Source organism: Ochotona curzoniae, unplaced genomic scaffold (genome assembly GCF_017591425.1).
Source record: "Ochotona curzoniae isolate NIBS_2020 unplaced genomic scaffold, NIBS_Ocur_1.0 scaffold_3223, whole genome shotgun sequence".
Lineage (NCBI taxonomy): Eukaryota > Metazoa > Chordata > Mammalia > Lagomorpha > Ochotonidae > Ochotona > Ochotona curzoniae.
In genome coordinates, this window is record NW_024467108.1 from 1,990,838 (window position 1) to 2,018,747 (window position 27,910).

The 27,910-nt window shown below is 49.9% G+C and overlaps 1 protein-coding gene, 1 non-coding gene and 1 pseudogene across 6 annotated transcripts; 1 reads left to right on the forward strand and 2 right to left on the reverse strand.

Annotated features, from left to right (window-relative positions):
• Window positions 1-533: 533 nt before the first annotated feature.
• Window positions 534-27,732, reverse strand: PGAP2 (post-GPI attachment to proteins 2). 5 transcript variants are annotated; one of them, XM_040964407.1, is made up of 9 exons: window positions 17,436-17,577; window positions 14,126-14,242; window positions 13,997-14,017; window positions 10,677-10,849; window positions 6,308-6,492; window positions 2,542-2,794; window positions 2,269-2,375; window positions 1,670-1,778; window positions 534-1,521 (listed from the first exon to the last, which is right to left on the reverse strand). In XM_040964407.1, exons 4-9 carry the CDS (start codon window positions 10,837-10,839, stop codon window positions 1,391-1,393), a joined length of 948 nt encoding a protein of 315 aa, XP_040820341.1. In that variant the 5' UTR covers window positions 10,840-10,849; window positions 13,997-14,017; window positions 14,126-14,242; window positions 17,436-17,577; the 3' UTR covers window positions 534-1,390. The 5 variants fall into 5 exon arrangements, with proteins under 5 accessions (XP_040820341.1, XP_040820344.1, XP_040820343.1 ...); XM_040964410.1 differs by lacking the exons at window positions 6,308-6,492; window positions 13,997-14,017; window positions 14,126-14,242; window positions 17,436-17,577 and adding an exon at window positions 27,655-27,732 and having other exon boundaries at window positions 2,281-2,375; window positions 10,675-10,849; XM_040964409.1 differs by lacking the exons at window positions 6,308-6,492; window positions 13,997-14,017; window positions 14,126-14,242; window positions 17,436-17,577 and adding an exon at window positions 27,655-27,732 and having other exon boundaries at window positions 10,675-10,849.
• Window positions 4,599-6,237, reverse strand: LOC121145510 (annotated as a pseudogene).
• LOC121145539 lies at window positions 19,017-19,123 on the forward strand. Its single transcript, XR_005882033.1, has one exon. It is a non-coding gene; the product is annotated as a U6 spliceosomal RNA (small nuclear RNA).
• Window positions 27,733-27,910: the final 178 nt, after the last annotated feature.

The window sequence follows — 27,910 nt, forward strand, 5'->3', positions numbered from 1 at the left end:
CTCCTCACTGTGCTGGGGATTAGGGGGGTGGGCATGGGCTAGGGCTTCCCAGAGACTGGGAGTCTTTTGTTAGGGGACAGGAGACAATAGGCTTCATTGTGATGTCTCTCCTGCCCCTCTCCTCCCAATTTCCCTAACAAAGCTCTGGGGCCCTACCCCAGATGTTGAAGTGGACTAGGAGGAAAAGCGCGAGATTTCTTGATCTAGAGCTGGGAAAAGGAAATGGTTGAGAGCTGCCAACCTGGAGGTAGGTGTACTCAGCCATGAATTTGAGAGCCATCCCCTTGGTCTGAGAAACCCAAGTTATCGGTCAGCTAGAGTCAGGTTGTCCCAGCTTCTAGGGCTGGCTGTCTACCCCTTACCAAAAAGGAGGCCCAGTGTCCAGGCCTGAGCTAAAAAGGGGAAGAGGGAGCTGGAACAGGATGGCGGACACTGGGAATCCTACCCTACTGTGGACTTATTCCATCCTAAAACCGTCCCCTCAGTTCGCATCTGATAAATCAGGAGATGAACCCAGTAAGCCTAGCCAAGACTGTGAACCAAAAGAAAAATTTATTTTCCTTTGAAACAAAATATACAAGGCAAAGCTCTCAGGAGGCCCTAGGGAGCCTCTTGTAGGGTGGAGATCTGTTTCTCTACTCCATACCATTGCAAAGGAGGGAGGGTCTTGTAGGGTAGAGATTTCATAAGGCTTGGGAAACGCATACCATGCTGATGCTGCTCCTGGGACAGGTGCAGACCCTCCATCGGGTACCAGAGCCTTGCTGGCAGGGCCCTTGGAAATTCCACAGCACACAACCCCCTCTTCCCCCAACCGCCATCCCAATTTGGACACACTGAGGCTTGGACAGGGAGGAACATGTGGGTATACACCCTAGGGCACACAGCAAATCAAAGAAGTGGGGCCAGGACAGGAACCCCCTCCCCAACCCCACCCATGGTGCCTTTGGCAGGGCACTGTAGCGATAGGCCTGAATGTCCATAGTAGCTCATCAGACAGGTTAGTCATGTGGACTGCTCTGTGGTGAGAAGTGGTTGTGGGTTATGTGTGGTAGCCACTTCTGTGTGTTCCCCAACCTCAGCAGAAGGTAGCTATGTAAAGGCTAAGGACCGGATGGTGCTTGTGAACCTCAGGACATTTGTTTTTTTAGCACCAAGTAATGGAGCTCTGCTGCCAGCTGAGCTTCATGAGACCTTTCCAGTAAGGACTGCGTCACTTGCAGGCTGCCTCTTCCCAGACAGGAAGAAGCTGGCAGCCCCAGGGTCAGTCTTGTCCTATGCCCTTCTCCCCTCTGGGACACAGTGGGGGAGGGGAGGAAGGCTAGGGTGCTATTTTGTTTCTGGGCACTGCAGACCATCTCCAGTCTCCGTCACTGCAGGATGGAAGGGTTCAGAATCGCTTTTCCTCTGGCTGGGAGGTGATGAGCAGCTCCTTGTTCCCAAAGTCCCACCAAGCTGTCATGTGGAACGCCATGTTGGTTAGGACAACAGTGTACTCCAGGATAGCAAAGATGGTGTACACTGGTGGGGACACAAGAGATGACACAGTGAGCATCCTGCTACCCCCTCAGCACTGCTGGGGGAGTCACTGCATACCATCAGTCCACCAAGAGCGACCCTAGGGACCCTCCACCCACTGGTAGTCCTTTCAGATCTGTGAACCCCTCACCTCCAGCCTCACAGTACATGTTGTGCCGAAAGTAGACCGCCAGGGCCGAGAAGAAGGAGACAAAGTTGATGATGAAGAGCCGCTGCTTCCAGCTGTAGGACTTGCGCTCCTAGGGGAGGGGTTGGCTGATGGCTCTGTAGCGTGCTAGGCAGGGGGTGCTTGGTGCTCTCCCTCCCTCGAGTCCCCCTCACTGTCATGGAAGGGAATATGGGCACGGGTAGCAGGTGTGACGAGGATTCACACCCCTGCACTTGTAGGAGTGACAGCCAAGGGGGAGGGACAGGACCCTTGAGGACGACAGCGCCAGTGTGTTTTGTGGAGTCACCTACCCAAGCCAATACCTTGAAAGATGGTGAGGGTTCATCCCTGACACAGGATTCCTAACCAGAGCAGCCTTGCTGTGCCGCTCAAACACTGACCTCCTAAATTACCCAACACAGTCCCAGACTCTGCAGTGTACCACCCGCTCCCGGCCCCTCCTTGGGCTGAGGGGCTCCATTCTCGCTCCAGGCCCCACTTCACCAGCGCCTGCATCCTGAGGATGGGCGTCCCTGATTTCCTTCTGGGCCACCTGGAGCCCCACTAGGGGTGCACCGTACCTCCTGACTTACTGTGTGCTTCTTGGTCAGCCGCCAGAGAATGCAGGTGAGCAGCATGTGACCGAGGGAAGCCGCGATGAACACAATGAAAGCATTCTCATGGACAGCTGGAGGGAGAGAGGGAGCCAGGGAGTGCACGCACGCAAGCGCATTTGTGTTTGTGTGTGTCATGGGATGGGGAGTACCCACATACCCCTGCGCAGGAGGGAGTGGAGGCGAGGGAGGGGCCCCTCCCAGAACCCACCCTGACTCCTCCCTCGCCCCGGCACCCACTGAAGTCTTCGGAGGAGGAGACATAGGTGAGCACAAGCAGTGCGAGGTTCTCCACGACGTTGAGGCCAAAGTTGAGGCGGCAGAGTGGGCGGTAGCCGGGGCACGGGGAGGCGCAGCTGAGGTAGTGGTTCCAGTAGACGAAGGCCACCAGGAAGCGGGGTGCTGAGTGTAGGCCGATGCAGAAGCGCCACACGTAGCGCTGGGGCACCTCCCCGCCGATGGCCGAGCTCACTGATGGCAGGTAATTGGGCACCTGCAGAGTTGTGACCCAGCTAGGTACCTGTACACCTGGAGAGAGCCCTTCAAAAGGCTACCCTCCCCCTTTCAGCTCCTTTCCTTGGGAAGTCCTCCGGAAGGTTCCGCTATACTCTCCCTCCCTGCAGATCTCCCATGCCTGTGCTGGGCCAGGGCCCAGGGTGTCAGCGCTCCTTCCCCAGGCAGCAGAGGATTCCCCCTCCCTTGGTAGTTGGGAACCTGCACATTTGGGCAGGTGGTGGGTTGTGAAGGATTCTGAGCATCCTGTGCCCACAGCTCACTCAGAGTCATGCCTCAAAGAAAGAGCGGATAGGAGGTGGCCAGGAATCCAGGACCCCAGACACCCTGCTGAGTGAAGGGTGGAGTGGGAGTGTCTGAGCATACTTGGAACAGTGCTGGCCTTGGTGCCCAGCTGAGCTCTTCCTCTTCCTCTTCCTGCTCCCAGCACCATTCCTTACTCTGGGTAGGTAGGCCGGGGGCTCAAGGGTGCACTGAGACTCTTGGGGAGTTGGGCCAGAACAGTGCCCTGACCCTGGTCATCTTTAAGATGCTGGGGACTCCTAACCTGGTGCTATATCAGAAAATGACCCTGTTATTGTACCTCTACTCCTTCCTTCTTTCCCAGCACCTGGAATTTCTCAATCTTTAAGGAATGGGAGCCTCACAAATACACAGGTAGAAGGACTGGTGTGTCACCCGTGTGAGACATAAGAGGATATGGGATGAGTCAACAGGGCCAGAGATGGGAAGAGGGTCTCTAGGATTCCTAGGCCTGGAATAGTGCTTCCCAACTTTCATAGTCAGGGAGCTCGGGAGGGCCAGGAGGTACATGATAAATGTAAGTGGTCTGGAACTGCAGAATCTGTGTTGTCAAGATTCCAAAGCTATAGATGCCACCAGGCAACTGCCCACATTTTGCGTGGAATGTTTTTGTGAGCTTTAGCAAAGCATGGGGCAGTGTCTGAGTCCTGGGACCCAGCAAAAAATGATCCTAACCACAGAAGCACCTGTCAGAGACACTGTCAGTTAAGATGCTTGAATGGCAAAGCCATTGGAAGCAGTTCACAGAGCCAGGGTGGGTGGGCCTGGAGAAGGACCAGCCTAAGGTTTCACAGAAAGCTCTTGGAGGGAGGATGCTACTCCTGTGACCAAAACTTGACATGTGGTAGCCTGAGACCAGACTGCTGACTCTGAGTCATCGATGAGGAATAAGTGGAGGTGCTCTGGGGTTGCACGCAGTGGGTCTGCACAGGAGCTGGAAGGCCTCTCAGCAAGTCATTCCAGCTCCCTGAGCTCCTGTTCCTCACTGCAAGCAGGGTGTGGCCTCATCTCTCTCTGGGTAATTACGCACTCCAAATACAGGCAGTATGCCAAGTGGCTGCACTGTCTGGCACACAGTGGGTGCAATAAATGACAGCTGTTGGAAAGCCAGCTCTCCTGTGAGGGCTGCGAAGATGCCGTGAGCTGCAGTCACTGAGCATGCCAAGGCCAGCTTAAGGGCCAGAGGCGGGGCGACAAGCACTGAAGGCCTGCAGCGCTCCTCACACGCTCTGTCTGTCTCTGGCTGGGTGGGTTAGTGGCAGCACTGCCTGTGCTTGCTGGGATATTCATTCTGGGAACTCTTCTCTGCTCTTGGCTCTTTTAAAGGGAACAGGACAAACTCTAAAGCCCAAATGGGAGAAGCCAAGGGTGTTAAAGGGCATGACTGATGTTGGGTGGGGGATGGGAGGTGGGGGATGGGACAATGATCAGCTGAAATGGAAGAGGCCTCAGAAGAGGGAGAGAGGGGGGAGGTCCAGGTATACACAGACACACGCAGGCACACACACCCAGGCACGGACACCCTTATCTCTACCTCTATCCCCAACATACAAATCCCCTCTCACCTACTGTCAGGCACAAGCACCAGCAGGAGCTTTCAAAGACCAAGTACACAGCTCACCCCCAGGCCTCCCCCATGGGCCCAGCAAAGAGCACTGAGGGATGCAAAGATGATCCCTCTCTGACAAGGCTGTAGATCAGAAACTGACACAGCACAAATGAGGGTTCCAAATGTTCCCAATCACAGCACCTTGAATTTCACCAGTAGAGAGTCAATCCCTTGACCCTGCAGATAAAGGTTTCCCCAGACTGCAGATGATGTCTCTTGTCTATCTTACCAGCCTCTGCCTATTGCCTATTTGACAAAAACATCAATTTCTGTCACTCCTACTTGAAATTCTTCTCTGGACACCTCCTATCTCTCCCTACAACTCCCATCTTAGCTCAGTCTGCCCAGTGGCAGGAGCTGTCTCTGGCCTTCTCACTGGGCTCCTTGCTCAGTGTTTTCCACTCAGGGACTGCAATGATCTTCTGAAGCACAAATCTCTTCACAACCCTTTCCTGTTTGCCCAGCGCCCTCTGGAGAGACATCTTGCCTTGTCAGCTCGGCCTGTTCACAGTTCTCTGCAGCCCACAGCCTCAAGGCTGCTCTTTTCCAGGAAGAGGAGGAGGTACGAGCCTCCTCCTTGGGAGCCTGGCAGTGTCTGCACTCTCTACCTTTTTTTCACCTTTTGAATTTTTAATTTTTCAAAAGCATCATGCTTTTATTTAGCTTTCTGATTCTGTGCTTGGTGTGTGCCTTCAACACTTTCACGATTTCCTGCTCCTCAATAAGGAAAGCCCGCTTGGTCCTGTCACAGACACATTTGGCACACATGAAGCCACCATAGGTCCTGCTGACATGTTGCTGGTTTTTTTTTTTTTTTTTTTTCATCTTAGACAACTTCATCAGGACTTAAGGTCTCACAGCATGATCCCCTCACAGTTGGCCTGGGAACATGCCACATGCAGATTCTGGGGCCTTCCCAGCCTTTTTGGTATAACTCTTCTCGGGAACTTGGGGTAGTCTGGTTTTGTTGGAAGCTGTATTGTAGGAAAGCTTACAGCAGTATGGTGAATGCTGAACCATCCTGACCGACTCTAAGTACCATCCTCTGTGCTCCCCTTTCTTTCCATATTCAACCTCATGCTCCTGCCGCTAAACCTTTGCCCCAGGTTCTCAGGAAGGCCTTCTGGGCTGCCGTGGGAGGAAGGAAATCCATCCAAGTTTTTGACTTGGCAGAGCCTAAGTGGGCATAGGCTGTGGGGCCTGGGGCTGCCAGTGGCAGAAATGAAGCTTGATGATCCCACGACAAGGCCAAGGAACCTCTGACGTCAGCTGTCCAGTCTCGAGCAAGAGCACCTGTTACCATTCTGGCTTTGTGGCCTCCTTTCCAATCTGCCTGTTCTCTTCCTCTCATTCCCAACCATTTCCCTTTGCCCAGCCCCTCCCTTGCACTTGGGGCAATCCTCTTGCAGTCCTTGCAGGTCTGGGACTCTTCCTAATTTCTAACTCTGACTTGACCCTCCTCACTTCTGCTCAGTCCTTCTCCTAACTCCCTTTCTCTTCCCCTCCACCTTCTCGCCTACCACCCTTCCCACAATCGCCTGACCTGGTTGGGCCCCAGGCCCTGGGGAGCCTGACACTCACCCCACAGTCAGTGGCCACCGTGTACTCAAAGTGGAACACCAGGGACCAGATGATGCAGAAGAAGAAGCCGAACATGGGGAAAGTGATGACCCACCAGAGGAAGGTCGAGAAGCGGAGCCGAAACGCAGTCCCATCAGGGTCCAAGAGCTGGGAGGTTCCAGAGAACATCCTGCAGGGAGTGGCCCAAGCAGGGCAACGGACACAACTTGGGGCTTGGTGAGATACCTGCACCTGGGGCAAGTGGGGTCTTTTCCAGCGCTGGCTCCTCAGAACCTGATGAGGAGGCAGAGCAGAATGGTGGCAAGCATGACCATGCAGATGGAGAAGCAGCAGCATGAGAGGCTGCAGCAGGTGCAGGAAGTGGCAACTCCTAAGGATTCCCTGGGACACACTGACGCTCTAGGTCCACCTCTTGAAGAACACAGACAATAGAATGCCCAGTGGCCCAACACGGCAGCCGCTCTCTGACAGCCTACCTCACTCTCATTTCATGACTCTGTGGCCCAAGGTATTAAAGTTATTATTCCCATTCCAGAGAATGGGACTGAGGCATGGAAGTATCGGGGAACCCAACACTAGGACTAAGGGGCTCTAACTTGAGGCTCTCGGGGTCCATTGTCTCAATGACTTCAGGCCAAGTCACTGAGACAAAGGACCCCTGGCACAGAGCGATCTTGTCTAACCGCATTCTTCCTCCTCACCCAAGTACAACTAGGAACAGTAGGAGTATCTGAGAACCTGCTTCAATAGTTCCACAGGCTGCCAGCCATCCCGCCCCCAGGCTCTGAGTGACCCAAGTCTCAGGCCAGCAGTGTCCTGACCCCAGAATATCAGGGTCCCTGTAGGGGCCCAGACCCCTCATTTCCTTCCCCTTGGAGGACAACACGTCACCTGATCTAAGGTTTGGGGTAACCTGAGGGACAGGAGAAGTGCAGGCACTCAGAGGCCCTGTCCAGGTCAGACCCAGGCCTAAGGGGCTGGGCTTCTACTCCCTTTTCCTTCTGGACAAAAGACTTCTTTCCCCCACCCTACCACCACCTAATACTAGTCCACCTGAACCCCCAAACCGGATTCCTTTCTAGGGCACAGTGGGACAGAGAGCTTTCTATGAAAGACTTAGGACCCAACCTCCCCTTGGGACTTACGCTTCCGTCCACGTCCACTAAAGAATACCGTCCCCTCCCCCACCCCCATCTTGGGGCCTACTAGTTCAGTTCTGTGCCTGGGGTGGGGTGGGGGCTTACCAAGCAGCACTCACACTGGCTGCTGAAAGAATCCGGCCCTTGAGTTGAGGACTCCAGCCAGACTGAGGTTGCCGGAAGACCAGAGGGTCCCACCCCCGGGCTCCTCAGAGCCTGCCTTCCCGCCCACACAGCCCAGTTTTCCATGCCTGCCCAGGCACAGAGTGTTCCCAGGAGCAACAAGGCCATGTCAGAATCCCAGAACACTCTGCAAAGGTAAGAAGTGATAGCGGCTGAGGTCGGCCCCCAACAACTTCCCTGTCAGGGCAAGATAGGGAAGGGGGTGGGGTGAAACGTTGTAGAGAGCAGTGTCCAGCAATCCATATAGGAGCAATATGTTTCTAGGAAGGTGGAAGGAGAAAGCAGAATGGGATCTGGCCCTTTTTTGTCAAAGCTAGCCTGGATGTGTTTGTTAGACCCGTTCAAGAATTGGCAGATCTTAAAAAAATACAGTCAGAATCCAAACGAGATCTAGACAGGCTTAATGTGAGATAGCAGCATCTACCCTGTACCTGTGCAGAAATAGCACATGGCAATGCATGCCAACGGAGGATGACCTGCCGGGTGGGTTAGCACTCAGTACACAGGACAGAGTAACCAACTGTTCAAGTCCAAGGGCACATACAGGATGGGAAGGGGCCCGGAGACAATGTCCCAGGAGAGCTGTCTAAAGGAGTTCAAGCTATGAGACAAGAACATGGCCTCATGATGCCTGTGACTGCCTTCTTGACTCTGCAGGGTTGGCTCAAACCATGGTCTTCTTTTTTTTTTTTTTTTTAAGATTTATTTATTTTGGGCCCAGCACGATAGCATAATAGTTAAGGTCCTCACCTTGAACACGCTGGGATACCTCATGGGCGCCGGTTCTAATCCCGGCAATTCCACTTCCCATCCAGCTCCCTGCTTGTGGCCTGGGAAAGCAGTCGAGGACAGCCCAAAACTTTGGGACCCTGTACCCACATAGGAGACCTGGAAGAAGTTCCTGGCTCCTGGCTCCGGATCAGTGCAACACTGGCCATTGTGGCCACTTGGGGAGTGAATCAATGGATGGGAGATCTTCCTCTCTGTCACTCCTTCTCTTTGTATATATGCCTTTCTAACAAAAATAAATAAAATATAATATTTATATTTTGGCCTGAGAAAGTAGTAGAGAACAGCACAAAGCCTTGGCACCTTGCACATACATGGGAGACCTGGAGGAAGCTTCCAGCTTCTGACTTCAGATCAGCTTAGCTCCAGTTGACTCAGCTCCAGTTGTTGTGGCCACTTGGGGAGTGAACCAAGAGACAAAAGATCTTTCGGTATCTCCTTCTCTGTGCATATCTACCTTTTCAATAAAAATAAAATAAACCTTAGAAAGAAAGAAAGAAAATAAATAAGTCCCCAGGTGTATAAAACAGAGTAGTCCCAGGGAGTGGGGACAAAACGCCCCCAGGATCACGAGCCTGCTGTTGCTCTAGAGGGACCCGGGACTCCTTAGGAAACTCTCGATGCCTTAGTCTCCTCACTAACAGACTGTGAGTAGGCAACAGGAGTGCTGAGGTTACGGATGCCAGTATCCCTGAGGACCAGCTGGCAGGGGTGGGGTGGGGGTGGTACACTGCCAAGAGTCTACTCTGCTTTTAACTCCATGTCCTGCAAATACTATCATTTGGTCTGGTCTATGACTGCCTCATACTGTTCTTTCCTGTTCCCAGGGCACTGGAGAGAGAGCGACAGACAGACAGACAAACTATGGCTGGGGGTGAAGAAATGGGAGGATTTGGTTCTCTCTGTTCAACAAGGACTTTTCCTGACTCAGACGCAATGCCTGCCCTCAAGTAGACACACATATGATCTGATAGAACTACATGAGAGATGACCCAGGGAAGCGGGCACCCAGAGGAGGGGGTCACTAAGTTTGTTGCAAGAAGGCAAGGGAAGGCTTTTGGAGAAGACACCCAGGCAGGCAGGCTTGCAGGGGGAGCAGGTGTTGACCAGAAAAAGAAGCAAGTCTGATGTATTATCTGAGGTAAGTACAGAGTCTGAAAAGGGTGATGCTCCTCCCACAGATCACCTGATCAACTTTTCTCCTTTCAGTCTTCTTTTTTCTTTGGACAGCTCCCAGGCCCAGGTCTCTCAGGTTAGATGCCCATAGCCAAAGGCCCACGTTTGCCCATTGACAAATCAGGAGGGGAAACTTGTGGTCGTATGAAGCCAGAATCCTCAGCTAGTCCCAGCCCTCTCTCAAGTCAGTACTGCACTGAGCAAGGTGGGACCCTTTGGCCCTCTCTCTGAGGCCAGCCCAAGGGTCCACGCATACACCCTGGCCTCTCCTCTACCTAACATCATCTCCAGCCCTGCCTTTCAGTCTGACCCTCTACCTGTTTTTGCTCCCCACCTTTCACATACTCAAACCATGTCGCCATACTTCTCTCACGCCAGCCCTGGAAAGCAGCAGGACAGGAATCACCAATCTCATTTTAGACATGAGGGAAACTGAGGCTTAGTCTCTGAGTCTCGAGTAATACAGAGGTAGTGAATGAACAAGGAGTATAACAGAGGTCAACACAAGTATCACTCCATGGACTCTGATAGAGAGAACCAACTCTTACATCCTTCTTCCTAGCCCAGAACCCGGTGCGTCTGTCCAGGAAGGGTGCATGGTCACTGACAGAATCCAGAAGACATAAGACCCACTCCAGAGCACATAAACAGACATGTGATCAGATGGCCAAGTATCCACCTTCACGCATCCTTCACTCTAAGCCACCATGTAGTCATTTACATACACACATATGAAAGGATCACTTTCCCACAGACAGGCGCAAGCTCATGGTGCCACTCTAAGTCTAGTCTTTCTCCTTCTCCATATCCCACCCTTAAAACCTGGAGGTTCCTGAATCTGCTCTTCTAAGGTTGGGTTTGAGACATGGAGGCTGCCCAACTTCAGTGACTCCAGCCTGCAGAACCTTCCTGGAAGGCAGAGGAAGACTAGTTTATGAACCCTCAATTTTCAGGCAGCCCCCAGCAGTTCATCATCTTTGATGGACCCCACCAGATAGCTGGAATCCTGTTTGGAGAGAATCAGAAACCCCAAAAGATCCAAAGGGCCTGAATAGCATGTATCAGGGCCCCAAGCCCTACCCCACAGTGTGTGGCCGTTGTCTCCTTGAAGTGGAAGAGCAGGGACCAGAGAATGCAGAAGAGGAAGGCGACAAGTGGACAGCAGACTGTGACCAGCGCCACGAGGGTGAAGCGGAGCCGGACCAAGGTCCCATCCCGGTCCAGCGGCAGTGGGACCTGGTACATCTTGTCAGACCTGGGGATGGAGTAGCATGCTGTCAGAGGCTCAGGTAGCAATGCAGGACTGGTTGGGGGAAGGCAGCTTCATGGCTCAGCCCTGAGTGCAGCTGTACTGGGAGTGGGTGGGTGAGGAGTAGGAAAATGAAACCACCCAAAGGTGGCTACCTTCCATCCTAGATGGGGAAGACTGACCTGGAATCCCCAAATCCTCAGTCTCAATGTCAGAGGGAAGATGAGGACAGAGCTGACACGGATGGGAGGTTACCTCCTCAGCCCTCTTCGATCTGACAGGCCCAGGACCAGGGGAGCTGCTTTCACCAGTCTTTCCCTGTTTCTAGAACCAGTCTTAGGTGCTGGCAGCATGGCAAGGTGGGTTTAACTGCTAGCTTCCCATAGAATTGCTGGTTCAAATCCTAGCTGTTTTACTTCTGATCCAACTTCCTACTTATGTGCCTGGAAAAGCAATGGAAGATGGCCTGAGTGTTTGGCCCTCTGCCACTCATGTGGGAGACCCAGATGGATTTCTAGACTCCTGGCTTTGGTCTGGCCCAGCCTCAGCATTGTGGCCATTTGGGGAGTGAACCAGCAGAGAAGATAGTTAGGGAAGATCCTAACTACCTGTCTCTCTGTAAACTTTGCTTTTCAAACAAGTAAATTCTTTCAAAAACAAATAAACAAAAAATCTTCAAACCAACTATTAGACAGAATGGCATCTTTGCCCTCAAGGTCCAGTCCCCAGACTTTAGGGTCTCTCAACAGTGCCCACTGCTTCACCCACCGGCCCAGTGCCTGGCTGCACCTCTGGTTCCTGCCCAGGCTCTGTGTGCTCTGCCTGCCTGCACTGCGTTCTGCGGCAGTTGGGACTCCATGGAAGCTGACAGAACCTCGAGGCCCTGCCTACACCCCCGCCTCCTGCCCTCACATGCTCTCAGGGTGAAAGACTTTGCAGAATCAGGCCTGGCTGACACGAGCCTGGGCTTGCTGTCTGCTGGCGGGAGCTGCACGGTCAGCTTCTGGAGGCTTCCCAGTGCCCAGACGCCTGTCTGGCTGTCTGTCCCCTTCCCTGAGCCTAGGTGAGGGCTCCCCGGGACTGGGATTTCACCCCCAGGGCAAGGATACCTACACAAGGTCAGGAACTATAGGGACTAAGTGCACACCCACAGTCCTTGCTGAGAGGAAGGTGAGGCAGGAACATGCTGAAGGCCACAGAGCCAGGAGCAGGGAGATGTGGGGCCCACAGGGCTTGACTCCCTGTAATCTGGCCCTTGTGGACCCCTTCCACTCTGGACGAAAAGGTCAGCCTAGAGGTCTGCAGGGAAGCTGGCAGGGAGAAGAGGTACCTGTCTACAGGAAGAAGGAAAGGAAAAACCAAATTCCACATCAGTAAGCCCGTCAGTCTCGTTCCCATTTGGGAAGACACAGAACCCAAGCCACTGAGAGAAAGTGGCTTTCTCAGAGCCATGTGCTCCAGCTGAGAGAAAGCCAACCTTGAAATTTAGGCTTCTTGTGGCCAAGATAGGGCTGGCTGCAGATAAAGAAACCGCCCTTTTGGGAGCAAAGGCTTTGCCAAAACAAGTCCCAGCTCTTCCAGGCCCCACCCACAGGTCTCTTCCCTTTTTGGTCCCGCCTTCAGGAAGAAACCTTGACCTCTACCAAGGCCCGCCTCCTGGTAATCCAGAACAGGCTAGGTGGGGACTGCCTCCGTGCCAGGCAGCCCCAGTTGGCCAGGTTCCTCTCCCTTTTGAGGGCCAGGATCTCCGCTTCCCCGTCCCCCAAAAGCTGGGGACCCTCACAGATTAAACACTTTCTCTAGGTCATCCCTAAATGGATCACAAATCCATCCCTCCACCTTCCCTCACCAGCTCAAACCCAGCCTCTGCAGGTGCAGGTCCCCTGCATCCCTCCACAGTCTCCCCTGAAACCAGCTGCTCCACGTCCCTGAGGGGCCTGGTGGGCCAAACAGGCACTACTCAAGGCAAGGGCGTGAGGAGCAGGTGTGACGGCTAGTGCAGTCCACATCTGGGAGGTGCGCCTGGCATCCTGGCCAGTCACTGACCGCTCTGGGCCTGTTTCTGCAGCTGTGCAACATGAGGGATTCTGTGGTTTGCACCATTCCCAAGGCTCCTCCAACCTGAGCATTCCCCTCCGCACCTCAGGACTCAATTCCTGAAGGGCCAGCTGGTTCAGCACCCAGAAACCAGAGGCTTGGCCTTCCTCATTGGCATAGATGAGCTTCACATTGCTTCCCGAGGAGAACCTCTGCCTCCTCCAGAGCCCCTTGGGGGTCTTCTCTGGCTCCAGTCAGAATGTGCACTCACAGGCAGCTTGCACCACAGCGCCTCTTTCCATCCTCACCATAACTGTATTTAGCCTGTTATGTTTCCATTTTACAGAGGAGGAAACTAAGGCACCCGGAGGTCAGAAACACTCAAGGTCACAAGGCTAAAACCCCCGCAGAGTTGGGATTTGACTCAAGTCTTCCGGATCCCAGGGTTCCTCCCTCACACCCTCGCCCACATTCTCTGCACAGGGCATAAATACTGATCAAGTGGCCCTTGGGGAGTAAAGAAGGGCGGGCTCGACCCTTGCAACGTTCAGCCCCACGGGGGGAAGAGAAGGGAGCGCGATCCACTCGGCCAAGTCTCCACAGCAGTAGTTTCAGACACATGGAGTGGGAGGGAGCAGGGCAGCCATCAGGACCCCCGCGGCTTGGGACCGGCCCCGGCGTAGGCGGGACCGCGTGGCCGAGCTCCCCCGAGTGGTGCTGCTGGGTGGCCCGGCACCGCCATCCCCATACTCACCCAGGCACTGATGGTTAGGAGGCCGCGCCGGCGCAGGCCGGGAGCCGGGGGACCCCAGGGACCTGGTGCAGCGGGGGGCAGCCAGGACCTGGCCCGGGGCGAGCGGCAGGGGGCGGGCCGGAGCGGCGGGGGCGGGGCGGGCGCGCTCGGGGCGGAACTTCGGGAGGAAACGGCGCCTGGATCCTCGGCTAGCTCCACCCCGCTGCTGGTAACCCACAGCCCCTGATTTCCCCCGCTTAATCTGACGTGGTCTCAAGCCCATCTCTCCAGCCCTGGACTGGCCCACTAATACCGGCTGCGCAAGAGAGCAGCCGGAAGGGCCCTGGACATCTGGGTTTGAAAGGTTGGATAAGCCACCTTACCTCTCAGCTGCGTTCCATCACCTGTTGAGAGAACATATAAAGTTAATGCGGCAGGGCCCCCAATCCCCTCTTTCCAGCCACCAGCTTCTCCCGCCTCTCCCCGCCACCCCTCCCCCTCCCCATTCTAACCGAATTATCCAGCCTGGCCTTCCGGAAACATTTAGCCGATTTCGTCCTAGCCTCAGCTCTCTTCCAATATTCGTTCCGTTGAGCCAACTGGGGGCATTTCAGCAAGGGCACGAGCACCTTACAGGTAAGAAGATGTGGTGAGGCCCGCGCTACAAACTGTGGGCAACGCTGTTCCCGCTTTGGTCAAGAGAGGGCGCCCACTCGGGTCCTGCACAGAGAGAGGACCTTTCTTCCTCTGCCCCACTACGACCCGCCCAGGCTTGGGTTTGTCCCCAGGGGTTGATTCCTAACAAGCTACTACGCGTCCCTCCCCACCAAGATCCTCATCGACAAATAAAAGGAACTTGAAGGAGACCCCTGAGATGCTTTCAAATCATCCTACCCCAACAGGGAAATAGTGATAATAATCTCACCTACAGACACACCGTGGGGTTGCCAGAGCACCTGCTGCAGGTGCAGACCCTGTGCCCGTGTGTGTGGTGGTAACCTGGTTACCGCCACATTTTCACCCATTGAAGTCTTCAGAAACATAACACATACTGAGCACTCCCTATTTCCCACGCACTTTTCCACTATTTATGTCCTCCTCACTTTAACCCTCATTAGAAAACAAAACCTTGAGGGGTACGTTATGGTACAGTGAGCTCAGCCATTGCCTGGGACTCCCACATCCCATTGCCTGGGATCAAGTTTTGTTTCTTGCTTCTTTTTTTAATTTTATTTATTTATTTGATTTCATTTTGTTTTTATTGGAAAGTCAGATTTACACAGAGAAGGAGAGACAGATCTTCCATCCACTGGTTCACTCCCCAAGAAGCCACAATGGCTGGAGCTGAGCTGATCTGAAGCCAGAAGCTTCTTCAGGTCTCCCATATGGGTGCAGGGTCCCAAGGCTTTGGGCCATCCTCTACTGCTTTCTCAGGCCACAAGCAGGGAGCTGGAAAGAAATGCTGCAGCCAGAATACAAACCTGTATCCATATGGGATCCCAGCACGTGCAAGGAGAGGACTTTAGCCACTAGGCTACTACGCTGGGCTCTGCTTCCTGCTTTTGTGCACCATGGAAGGCAGTAGATGATGACTCAGGGACTCAGGTCCCTGACACCCATGTGGGAGACCTGGAAAGAGTTCCTGGATCTTGGCTTCAGCCTGGTCCAGCCCTGACTACTGCAGGCATTTGGAGAGAAAACCAGAAGATGGAATATTCTCTTTGTTTCTCTTGCTCTCGGTTCTGCTTTTCTTTAAAGGCAGATTTCCAGAGAGAAGGAGAGACAAAGATCTTCTGCCTGCTGGTTCCCCAAGTGGCCACAATGGCCAGAGCTGAGCCAATCCGAACCTAGGGCCCTCTCCAGGTCTCCCATGCAGATGCAGGGTCCCAAGTCTTTGGACATCCTTGACTGCTTTCCCGGGCCACCAGCAGAGAGTTGGATGGGAAGTGGAAAAGCCAGGATATGAACCTATGCCCATATGGGATCCTGGCACATGCAAGGCTAGGATGTAACCACTAGGCCATTGTGCCGGGCCTCATGTTGTTCTGTTTTTCAAATAAACTTGGAGCCTGGCACGATGGCTCATTGGAAAGCAACAGAAGATGGCTCACAGCCTTGGGACCCAAGGCTCCTGGGTTCAACTCTGGCTGTTGTGGTCACTTGGGGAGTAAACCAGCAGATTGAAAATATTTCTGTCTCTCTCCTTCTCTCTGTAAATCTGCCTTTTCAAGAAAAATAAATAAATCTTTTTACATCATAGGGCTATCATGAGAAGTAGAGGTAATGGAGCAACATGCTGGGCATGTGGAAAGTACATTATATGTGATAGTTTTTATTACTTGATGTATGAGCTACAGTATCTGAAACCATCTTCAGCCTTTTTTTCTCTTTTAATTTTTAAGTTGATTCATTTACATTTTCTTTAAAAGGCAGATACGCACTGAAAGAGAGAAACGGGCCCGGCGCGGTGGCGCAAGTGGTTAAAGGTCCTCGCCTTGCACGCCCGGGATCCCATATGGGCGCCGGTTCTAATCCCAGCAGCCCCGCTTCCCTTCCAGCTCCCTGCTTGTGGCCTGGGAAAGCAGTCGAGGACAGCCCAAAAGCTTTGGGAACCTGCACCCGCGTGGGAGACCTGGAAGAGGCTCCTGGCTTCGGATTGGCATAGTATCGACCCGTTGCGCTCACTTGGGGAGTGAATCATCGGACGGAAGATCTTCCTCTCTGTCTCTCCTCTCTGTATATCCGCCTTTCCAATAAAAAAAAAATAATAAAAAAAAAATAAATTAAAAAAAAAAAAAAGAAAGAGAGAAACACTGCCATAGCTAGTTCAAAACATCCAGTGCTGGCAAAGCTGCAGCCAGGAGTTCAGAACTCAATCCAGTTTTCCTAATTGGGTGTTTGGATCCAAACCTTGAGATCTGCTGCCTCTCAGGATGCTCATTAGCAGCAGGGGAGATTGGAAGGGTTACCACATTCAAACCCAGGCCCCCTGGTGTGGGACGCTGCATCCCAAGTGCCGTCTTACCTAATGCGGCCAAACCCTGTTTTGAGCACTCTGAACTTAGCTGTCCCTGACCCTCCATGAATCTGTTTTATTCTAAGAAGTTTGTTGCTTACTTTACTTGAAAGATTCCCACCTATGCTGATTTATGCTAGAAAAGTAGAAGAATCGGTTCTTACTATATGTCAGGGCTTATATACACACTCTTGTCATCTTGCTAGTCTAGTAGGTAAGTTTTGATGGATTCCAGTTTTTACAGATAAAGCGTATGAACAAGCATGTAAACATACTGTTTGTCCTCATTCAGTAGGCACTCCCTTATTGACCGAATCAGCATCTGTCCCTTCTCCAAGCGGTGGCTGCTGTTGTCAGGGCCCTCCACAGTCTCCTACCTTCCTGGCCACTTTGCCTGGAGGCTGGACATTCCCCAGAGAGGACCTGGCCTGCAACAGCACCATCACTACTCTCCAGCTTTAGCCACATCACTGCCCCACTCCCCCTGTGTGCAAGCACATACCAGATACCCCCAAGCCAACTATTTGTCATGGTGGGGGTTGGAGGAGGACTGATGATGGGAAGACAATGTGAGATGCAGGTGTTGAGAGAAACTTCCTACAAATGGTCTCCTTCACTGTCTCCCCGATATCTTCCTCATTACACCGGTTCTTGTTCTGTTCTGCAGATGAATTTGTTAGTAATTCCCCTCAACCATTAGAATCAACAGATGATCGCTTAGTTGATGCTCAACGTTTCGTCATCTGGCTATCCTCTACTCTAGCAAGCACAGATTTTGCACCTCCTCTACCATGAGGATTGCTTACCTTCTTCCTTACCTGGCAACCTCCCTTCTCCACAAGCAGCATGAGGTGGTATTCTAGCACGCTTCTATTAGGACTGTGACCAAAACAAAGCAAAAAATAATTTGTTGCCTGTCAATCCCACCACATTCTTGGGATTTCATTTACCAGTGAAACCCCCATTTGTTTCATTCATTTCTTCCAAGCACAGAGACACACAGTAAGAGTTGGATTTTTTAAAAAATTTATTTAATTGAACTGAATTTTAGTAGAAGGGCAGTAATTTGATAAGTCACAAAGGTCAGAAACTTAAGAATCATTTTTTGTTGTTATCAAAATTTCCTTTTCCATTTCATTTGAAAGGTAGAGAAATGGAGAGACAGAGAAGAGAGCATGCTTCCAAGCACTGGTTCACTTTCCAGACACCTGTAACAGCACAGGCTGGGCAAGGCTGCAGCCAGGCTGGGAACTCAGTACTCAGGTCTCCCATGTGAGTGGCAGGTACCCAACTACGTGACTGACCATTTGCTGCCTCCAAGCTGGAATGGGAAGCAAAGCCAGGATGTGAACACAGGCATTTGGATACGGGATGCAGTCAACCCAGTAGTGCCAAAGCCCTACCTCATAAAGAAGGCTTTTGTAGAACAACTGCCAGGGGCAGGGGCTGCAGGGAGCGTGGCTGCAGTAAGAAAAGAGGCAGAGAGCATGACGCAGTAGCCTAGCGGCTAAAACCTTGCCTTGCATGCAAGAGATTTCCTATGGGCTCCAATTCTAATCCCAGCAGCCTTGCTTACCATCCAGCTCCCTGCCTGTGGCCTGGGAAAGCAGCCGAGGAAAGCCCAAAGCTTTGGGACCCTGCACCCGCGTGGAAGATCTGGAAGAGCTGTTGGCTTCCAATTAGCTCAGCTCCAGCTGCTGCAGCCATTTGCAGAGTGAATCATTGGATGGAAGATCTTCCTCTCTGTCTCTCCTCCTCTCCGTAAATCTGCCTTTCCAATTAAAGTAAGTAAACCTTTTAAAAGTAAATCTTTAATCTTTAATTGGAAAGGCAGATTTATGGAGAGGAGGAGAGACAGAAAGTGAATACCATCTTTAGAAAAAAACAGAGGCAGAGAAATAAAGAGTGCTAAAGACATCCAGCTTCAGGCCAAACTCCGTCCCTGCCTCCTGGAAAGCCTCCAGCAAATCAGCAGTGGCTTTGGGTTCATGAGTAGTCAGGCTTAGTCCTTCAAGAAACCTACTATGTTAGATGGCTTTGAACTACCCACCACACACTCTCTTTGATCTGACTATAGCCACCGCAATGACTCACACAGGAATTAAATCTTCATTGTTCAATGGAACTTTCATTGCTCTCTTTTCACTTCCAGAATGAAGTTCAACTATGTACTCAAAGATAACAGTTCTTGTCACCATACCTTTGTCCCCCATTTATCTGACCTGGAATGTTTTCATTCTCTTCCCCATACAGAGGTACTGTTTAGCATGAAGCTTTGGTAAATAAGGATGCATATAGCAATTTCTATGGAGATGACTAAAATGTTAATAATAGGAAAAATAATTGAACCTCCAAATTTGTACAGGAGGAAAAACTAAATAATTTAAGTGCTCGCTTTGGCAGCACATATACTAAAATTGGAATGATAGAGAGAAGATTCACATGGCCCCTGTGCAAGGAATAAAGGAATAATTTAAAAGAATCCAAGCAAGGAGAGACATGAGGATACTTCAAAAAGATTATAGAGGGGCTAACATGGTGGCACAGCCAGGTAAGATGCCAAATGTGAGCCCGGCGCTAGGCCTTGCGGCCAAAGTCCTTGCTTTGAACATGCTGGGATCCCTTATGGGCACCAGTTCTAATCCTGGCAGTTCCACTTCCCTTCCAGCTCCCTGCTTGCGCTCTGGGAAAGCAGTTGAGGACAGCCCAAAGCCTTGGGACCCTGTACCCACATGGGAGAACTGAAAGAAGTTCTGGCTCCTGGCTCCGGATTGGCACAGCACTGGCCATTGTGATCACTTGAGGAGTGAATCATTGGATGGAAGATCTTCCTCTCTGTCTTATCTCTCTGTATATCTGACTTTCCAATAAACATAAATAAATCTTTTTTTTTTTTTAAAGATGCTAGTTGTAATGCTGGCATCCCATACTGGAATACTGCTTTAAGTTCTGGCTTATCCACCTCCTACTAATGTGCCTCAGAAGGCAACAGAAGCTGGTCCAAGTCCTTGGGCCCTTGCTATTTCTGCTTCCACTTCCAGCTTGGATGCACCTATGTGGGAGGCTTGAGTGGAATTCCTGGTTCCCAGCTTCAGCCTGACCCAATCTGAGGTGTGTTAGCCATTCGGGCAGTGAGTCAGTGGATAAAAGGTGTTTCTCTCTATTTTTCAAGTAATAAAATCTTTTTTTTAAAGATTTATTTTTATTATTTTTTTTTTATTGGAAAGGCGGATATACAGAGAGGAGAGACAGAGAGGAAGATCTCCCATCCATTGATTCACTCCCCAAGTGAGCGCAACAGCCAATGCTATGCCAATCCGAAGCCAGGAGCCTCTTCCAGGTCTCCCACGCGGGTGCAGGGCCCCAAAGCTTTGGGTCGTCCTTGACTGCCTTCCCGGACCACAGGCAGGGAGCTGGAAGGGAAGCAGGGCTGCCTGGATAGAACTGGCGCCCATATAGGATCCCGGGCATGCAAGGGGAGGACCTTAACCACTTGTGCCACTGCGCCGGGCCCAAGTAATAAAATCTTAATCCTTTTTTTTTTAAAGATTTATTTATTTTTTTGGAAAGTCAGATATACAGGGAAGAGAAGAGACAGAGAGGAAGATTTTCCGCCTGATGTTTCACTCTCCAAGTGGCCGCAACGGCTGGAGCTGTGTCGATTTGAAGCCAGGAGCTCAGATCCCCTTCTGGTTCACCCACATGGGTGCAGGATCCCAAGGGCTTCGATGGTCCCCGACTGCTTTTACAGGCCACAAGTACGGAGCTGGATGGGGAGCAAGGCAGCCAGGAATAGAATTGGAGCCCATAGGAAATCCCAGGTGTGCAAGGCAAGGACTTTAGCCACAAAGTTACTGTTCTGGGCCCAAAATCTTAATTCTTTCTGCTTGCATCAGTGGCTCGGGAGATGCATTTTAATTAAAAACTATGTATAGATTAAAATAATCTTTTTGGACGCAGATAGACTTATCTTTTATTTCTAATTTCCATGAACTTTTTGAAGTACTGTCACATAAATGGCCAATAAGCAGTGAAAAGATTCTCACTGTCATTAGTCACTAGGGAAGGCATATCACACCTGTGGGATGGTACAGGAACATATATTGTAAAAAGGAGTAAAGCCTGGTATTGTGGCACAGCAAAGTTAGCTGCTGTTTTCAGGTCAGCATGATGGCATAGCACATTAATTTTCCATCTGCTAGTGTTGGCATTCTATATGGGCCCTGCTTCTTGGGGAAGGCAGTGGAGGATGGCCCAAAGCGTTGGGATTCTACACCTGTGTGGAGATCCAAAATGAAACTCCTGGCTTCTGACTTCAGATCAGCTCAGCTCCAGCTATTGCAGCCATTAGGGAAACTAATCAATGAATGGAAGACCTCTCTCTATCTCTGCTTCTCTCTCTGTAAAGATCTGCCTTTCAAATAATAATAATAATAATAATAATAATAATAATAATAATAATAATAATAATAAATAATAAAGCTAGGCCCCAGGATGGTAGCATAGCAGCTAAAGTCCTTGCTTTACATGCACCTTGATCCCATATGGGCACTGGTTCTAATCCCAGCAGGCCCCGCTTCCCTTCCAGCCCCCTGCCTGTGGCCTGGGAAAGCAAGGCCTTGGGACCCTGCACCCACATGGGAGACCAGAATGGGTTCCTGTCTCCAGCATAGCCCTTGCCATTGTGGCCTGTTGGGGAGTGAATCCCAACACTTTGGGCCATCCTCTACTGGAAAATCAGATATACAGAGAGGAGGAGAAACAGAGAGAAAGATCATTGATTCACTCCCCAATAAAAATACATAAATCTAAAAAAAAAATTAAGCTTTAAAAAAAGGTGGGGGGGGGGCGACACAATGGCCTTGCAGCTAAAGTTCTCGCCTTGAATTTGCTGGAATGACATATGGGCACCAGTTTTAATCCCGACAGCTCCACTTCCCTTCCAGCTCCCTGCTTGTGGCCTGGGAAAGCAGTTGAGGACGGCCCAAAGCCTTGGGACCCTGCAGCTGTGTGGGAGACCTGGAAGAGCTCCCGGCTCCTGGCTTCAGATCAGCTCAGCTGTAGCTGTTGCGGTCATTTGGGGAGTGAATCATTGGATGGAAGATCTTCCTCTCTGTCTCTCCTCCTCTATATATATATCTGACTTTGCAATAAAAAAAATAAATAAATCTTAAAAAAAAAACTTAACTGCTTGCAATACTAGCATCCTGTGTTGGAGTCCCAGCTGCTGTGCTTGTGATCCAGCTTCCTGCTAAGGAGCCTAGGAGGGCAGTGGAAATGGCCTGAGTGCTTAGATCCCTGCCGAACACATGGGCAACTCATATGGCTTCAGCTTGGCCCAGTATCTGGGGAGTGAACCAGCAGATGAAAGTTTGCTATTGGTCTCTCTCTGTCTCTCATTCTGCCATTAAGATAAATAACATTTTTTAAAAGATTCATTTATTTTTTGTTGGAAAGGCAGATTTACAGAGGACAAGGAGAGACAGAAAGATCTTCCATTTATTGGTTCACTCTCCAAATGGCTGCAATGGCTACAGCTGAGCCATTTCGAAGTCAGGAGCCAGGAGTTTCTTCCAGGTCCCCCTCACTGGTGCAGCAGCCCAAGGCTTTGGGCCATCCTGTGTTGCCCAGAGCTTACATGAGGATTAGCAAGTTCACCCATCACATTCGGCCCAAAATAAACAAGTTTAAAGAAAAGAAAGACCAGTGGTAAAGACAAGGAGAAATGTTCTAGAACCCTCATGTTTTGCTACAGGATATTAAAATAATATAGTCACGTTGGAAAAATCTTAGCAGTTTTGAAAAAAAAACATAGATTTACCATATGACATCACAGTTCTGTTCCTCAGTCCATACACCAAAGAACTGAAAACAAGTACTCACGCAGGAACATGCACACGTTTATAATAGCACTATTCACAATGCCCAAAGATGGAAATACCCCAAATGTTTACCGGCAAATTAATGGATAAATAAATATAGTATAGGCACACAGAATATTATATAGGAAGTGAAGAACTGATACACATGTTAACCCAGATGAAAGTTGAGAACTTGCTAAGTGAAAAAGCCAGATACAAAAAGCCACTAAATATATGATTCTATTTGCATTTATATAAAAGGTTTCCAGAATTAGGAAATCCATTGAGATAGAATGCATGTTTGTTGTGATTCGGTTAGTAGAAGGTGGGAATAGAAAGATAATCCCTAAAGGATTAACAGGTCTTACTTTGGAGTAAGGGAAATGTTTGGAACTAGGAAAAATGCAAATGAACTAAATGTCATTGAACTGTTCACCCAAAAGCTTCATTTTATGGGCTGTGACCGTCAACTCAGTAAGTTTTTTTCTTTTGGTAAAGTCAACATTCAGGGACCAGCATGTAGGCTTAACTGCCAAATCCTCCACTTACAAGCACCAGGATCCCACATGGTTCATGCCCCAGCTGCTCTGCTTCCCATCCAACTCCCTGTTTGTGGCCTGAGAAAGCTGTAGAGGATGTCTCAAAACCTTGGGATCCCACACTTGTGTAGGAGACCTGGGTGAAGTTCCTGGCTCCTGGCTTCAGCTCTGGCCGTTGCAGCCATTTGGGGTGTGAACCAAAGGATGGAAGACCTTTCTGTCTCTCCTTCTCTTTGGAAATCTGCCTTTCCAATAAGAAAATATAAATCTTAAATTAATAAAAAGTCAATACATAAAATTAGTAGTAAAGAATTTGGACATGTGGCCCAGCGGGATAAGCTGCCATTTGCAATTCAACATTCTCCTACCAAGAATTTTCTGTTTCTGTTCCAGTTCACTGTTAACATGCTTGAAAAGACACAAGATGGTCCAAGTTCATGTGGGAAGCCAGTATAGAGTCCTTGGCTTCAGGAGTCAGTCAACCCCAGACCTGGCTGTTGTGACCATTTGGGGAGTGAGCCAGTAGATAGAAGAGTGCTCTGTCTCTGTTGTTATATGTTTCAAATAAAATAAAATAAAATCACACTCGACAAATGGGACCAAAAAAAGTTACCATATAATCTAACAATTCCATTCCTAGATATAAACCCAACAAAATTGAAAATCTTCATCTACAAAAATCTTTTACATGAACATTCATGCAGCATTATTCATAGTGGTTAAAAAGTGAAATCAATTGAAATGTTCATCAGCTCATTAATGGATAAAAAAAAAGATAACATACAACGGGATATTACTTGACCTTAAAAGGCAATAAAACACTAATGTTTGCTACATATAAATGAATCTTGAAAAAATTGAGAGAAACCACATATAAAGACTGTATTTTGTGTGATTCCATTTATATGAAATGTTGAGAGCAGGCAAGCCCATACATAATGAAGACTAGTGGATAATGGGGCTTAGAAAAAGGTGGGGAGAGGGAGTGATTGCTAATGGGGTTTCTTAGATTAAGAAAATGTTCTGAAATTAGTGATGAGGGTTGCACAACCTTATGAGTGCATCAAAATCAACTAAATTATATGTTTTAAAAGGGTGAATCGTTTAGGTTGTGAAGATTATATTTCAGTGGGCCCAGCGCGGTGGCGCAAGTGGTTAAGGTCCTCTCCTAGCACGCCCGGGATCCCATATGGGCGCCAGTTCTAATCCCGGCAGCCCCGCTTCTCATCCAGCTCCCTGCCTGTGGCCCGGGAAAGCAGTTGAGGACGGCCCAAAGCTTTGGGAACCTGCACCCGCGTGGGAGACCTGGAAGAGGCTCCTGGCTTCGGATTGGCATAGCATCCACCGTTGCGCTCACTTGGGGAGTGAATCATCGGACGGAAGATCTTCCTCTCTGTCTCTCCTCTCTGTATATCCGCCTTTCCAATCAAAAAATAATAAAAAATAAATCTTTAAAAAAAAGTCTGGCAAAGACTTTGGCCTCAACAAATGGAAGCTATTATTTACAAAAATAAAAACTAGGGCCCAGCGCAGTAACCTAGTGGCTAACGTCCTCATCTTGAATGTGCTGGGATCCCATATAGGCGCTGGTTCTAATTCCCGCAGCCCCACTTCCCATCCAGCTCCCTGCTTGTGGCCTGGGAAAGCAGTCAATGATGGCCCAAAGCCTTGGGACCCTGCACCCGTGTGAGAGACTTGGAGGAAGCTCCTGGCTTCTGGCTTTGGATCAGTGCAGCTCTGGCTGTTGTGTCTACTAGGGGAGTGAATCATCGGCTAGGTCTTTCTCTCTCCTCCTCTCTGTATATCTGACTTTCCAATAAAAATAAATAAATCTTAAAAAAAAAAAACCTAAGCAAGAGAGACAGAGCAGACTGAATAAAGTATAAAATATTTGATAAAATCCCTAATATATTAAGAAATTGATTAAATGCAATGAGCTGGATATGTTGTTTACAAGTCAAAGGTATTCACGTAGAATTTGTAAAAATGCCATTACGTGTTATTTACACACCTCATCTTTCCTTATGAAGTCTTGGGACAAGAGGATGGAATCAACATTTACAGAGTACTTATAATGGGCCAAGCACCGGCTTGGTCCTTTGCAAATTCCACCACCTTATTTGACTTTCAGAAGCACCTTATAAAATATGAAGTATCGTGCCAGTTTCAGAAGTAAGGAAACTGGAGCAACAATTGTTAATTTGTACAGGGTCTTACAGTGAGCTGATCTAGAACTTGACATCAGCTCTGCTGCTCTTTGCAGTGTAACATCTGAGGAATCTAGAACCCATACTCTGGAAGATTGCACAGTATCTTGACTTCTCATGATTCAGTGATGCTTATAGATGTGTTTCTTTCTGGAGCAGCATCCGTCCCAGCGAGGATGAGTTCTACGACCATGCGTTAGAGAGACTGGTGGCTCCCAAGAGCCTGTCTTTTCTAAAGCTGGATTTGTCTAAGCTCTTTCTTGGCCAGAGCTGCACTGTGCTTGAACATGGCTGGGCTCCTGATGCTAAGGACCAGGTTTGGCTAATCAGGCATTTGTGAGCAAGCAGAAAATCTGTGTCTTTAGAGTGGAAGAAAGAAGATGCTGATGACCCAAACAGGTCTTATGACAATTAGAGTAGGAATGTGTGTGCCAGGAAGGCTTGTATTTCCCCAGTAAGAACTCCCTGGGCATGTGGTTGCTATGCCTGGCAGGAGCACCTAACAAGAGTTCTTTAGAAATTACCATGGTTATGGGGAATTTCTCCCTGCTGCAGCCCATGTCCCATGCATCCTCCAGGCTTCCTGCAAGGATGTACTATTCAAGGGTTCCACTTCTGCATTCCTTCTGGTCCTTTGGACAGGAGGCACTCTGTTAACTCACCCCCTCAAGACACAGTGCTGAGTCCCCTTTTCGTGTTAGAACCCATGTCCTGGATGACTGAGAATTGCAACACCGTGGCATACTACAAAAAATACAAACATTATCTATCACTGTGGAGGACTCACTGCATACCAGGTGCTATTCAAGGGGCTTACGTATAGATTGTCATTTATTTCTCATAACCATTCTGTGAGACAGGTACAGTCGTTATCTCCATTTTTAAAGGCAAGGACACTGAAGTTCAGAGGGCCAGGACAATTTCCCCAAGTTCATATACCTAGTACATGGCTGGGAACAATTTTACACTTAGCATTGTGTAACTCCAAAGGCCAGTATTTCTTACTTGTTACTACTACTGAAAAATCACTGGCTCATGCACCAGGGATGGAAAGTGCACCTGCTGGGTTCTTAGCCTTAGAAAGTTCTGAGGGCAAGAGCAAGCTACTCTACCTCTCCAAGGAGAGATAACAATTTTCTCACGTAAAGACAAAGGAGGACAATAGGAGAGGAGGGGTGTTTGAGTGGAGGATTTGTGGGAGCTGGTGGCCACAGCCAGATGTTTAAACTAGCTTTATTATTTGACCAACCATTCATTTTTTTCTCTTCCTTCAGGCATCTATTAAATGCATACAACATTGTTTCTTCTATCCACAATCTTACTCTATCTTTACAGCCACTCCATTTAATTTTGTTTCTTTGACATGCAGATACAATCACAGAGAACTCTGACCTGCTGCTTCAATTCCCAAATGCCTGCAAAGGCCAGGACTGGGCCAACGTGGAAGCCAGGAGCTACAAACTCAATGGAGGTATGCTATGCGGATGGCAGGAATGTTAGTATTTGAACCATCACCACTGTCTCCCAGAAACTGCACTGCAGAGAACTGGAGTCAGAAGTTTAGAATGAACCCAGAGGCCCTTTGGCACTGGACACAAACAAGCTTAAGCAGCATCCTCACTGCTAGGCCCAACATCCATCCTTCTACCACTCCACTTTATAACAAGTTCATTATTGCTAATTCCTTGCTACCACTGGAATTTAAATTCATCTGAGATTTAACTTCATCTAAGCCTTAGGCAAAGCTCTCTTCAATTTTCATAGCCTGGTAAGAAGTGGTGGTTTAGAGGTGGACTGCTAGCTCTCCTTTCCAATCACAGCTCCTACTGTTCTGGGTGTCAGCTTCAGCCACCACCTCTCCTCCTTGTAAAATCAGGTGCCTGTCCCTGGCTAGGCCCTGGTAGGAAAAGACCAGCGAGAGGATGAAAGTGCAGCTCTGACCACCAAAAGCCCGGAGCAAAGAAAACCTACGTAGAGTAAATGATAGGATACAAAATGACAAGGTTGTAATAGAGTCCTAATAGATCATTAGCCCAGCTTGCTGGGTGGGCCAGGTCAGCCACTGTGGGCACATTTGAACAAGGCCTTCAAGAGCAAGACGGGTTCTCAACATTCAGAGGGAAAGAAGTTCTAAGAATCCTTATTTGTACTAGATCTAAGGTTGGGCCAGTCACCTACAGGATTTTTAATGTCCATAAACATCTAATGTAGGGACAGAGAAAGGGAAGCAGCGTGTGCTGGTGCGGGCAGCACGTAGGGATTTGGGGCCTGCTAACAGCCTCAGGACAGCTTAGCCAACACAGACGCCTCCCACCAAGGGCCTCCGGCTCCGCACGTGGTCTGGCCAGGAAGTGTGACAAGTGCGACAAGGAAGCCTTCCCATCACCGACTGGGGCAAGGAAAGGGTAGAATAGTTACCATGCCTTCCTGGGGCCTTCCCTCTGATTGGCCCCAGCTCCCGCAGCCCGAGTCTCTCCGCTCGACGGAAGAGGGCGGAGTCCGCACAGAGCGTCATCACTCCCATATCCCACCTCCCGCCCTGCAGCACACCAGTCTCACTAGCCCTCAACAGGGGCCCTGTGTGACGTCACGGCTCCCTCCCAGCCAACCGCGGCTGCGCGGGGGCGGGACCCCGCGTACCTCCCACCGGCCCTCCCCTTTTTCTTCCCTAATT

Bases quoted from the DNA above. Each gene is read 5' to 3' on its own strand.
- PGAP2 (XM_040964407.1), bottom strand. From the start codon at position 10,839: ATGTACCAGGTCCCACTGCCGCTGGACCGGGATGGGACCTTGGTCCGG. The intron at 6,493-10,676 runs GGGTAGGGCTTG...GTTGCCCTGCTT, and splicing joins GACAACGGCCACACACTGTG to GGGCCACTCCCTGCAGGATG. The intron at 2,795-6,307 runs GTGAGTGTCAGG...ACAACTCTGCAG, and splicing joins CGGTGGCCACTGACTGTGGG to GTGCCCAATTACCTGCCATC.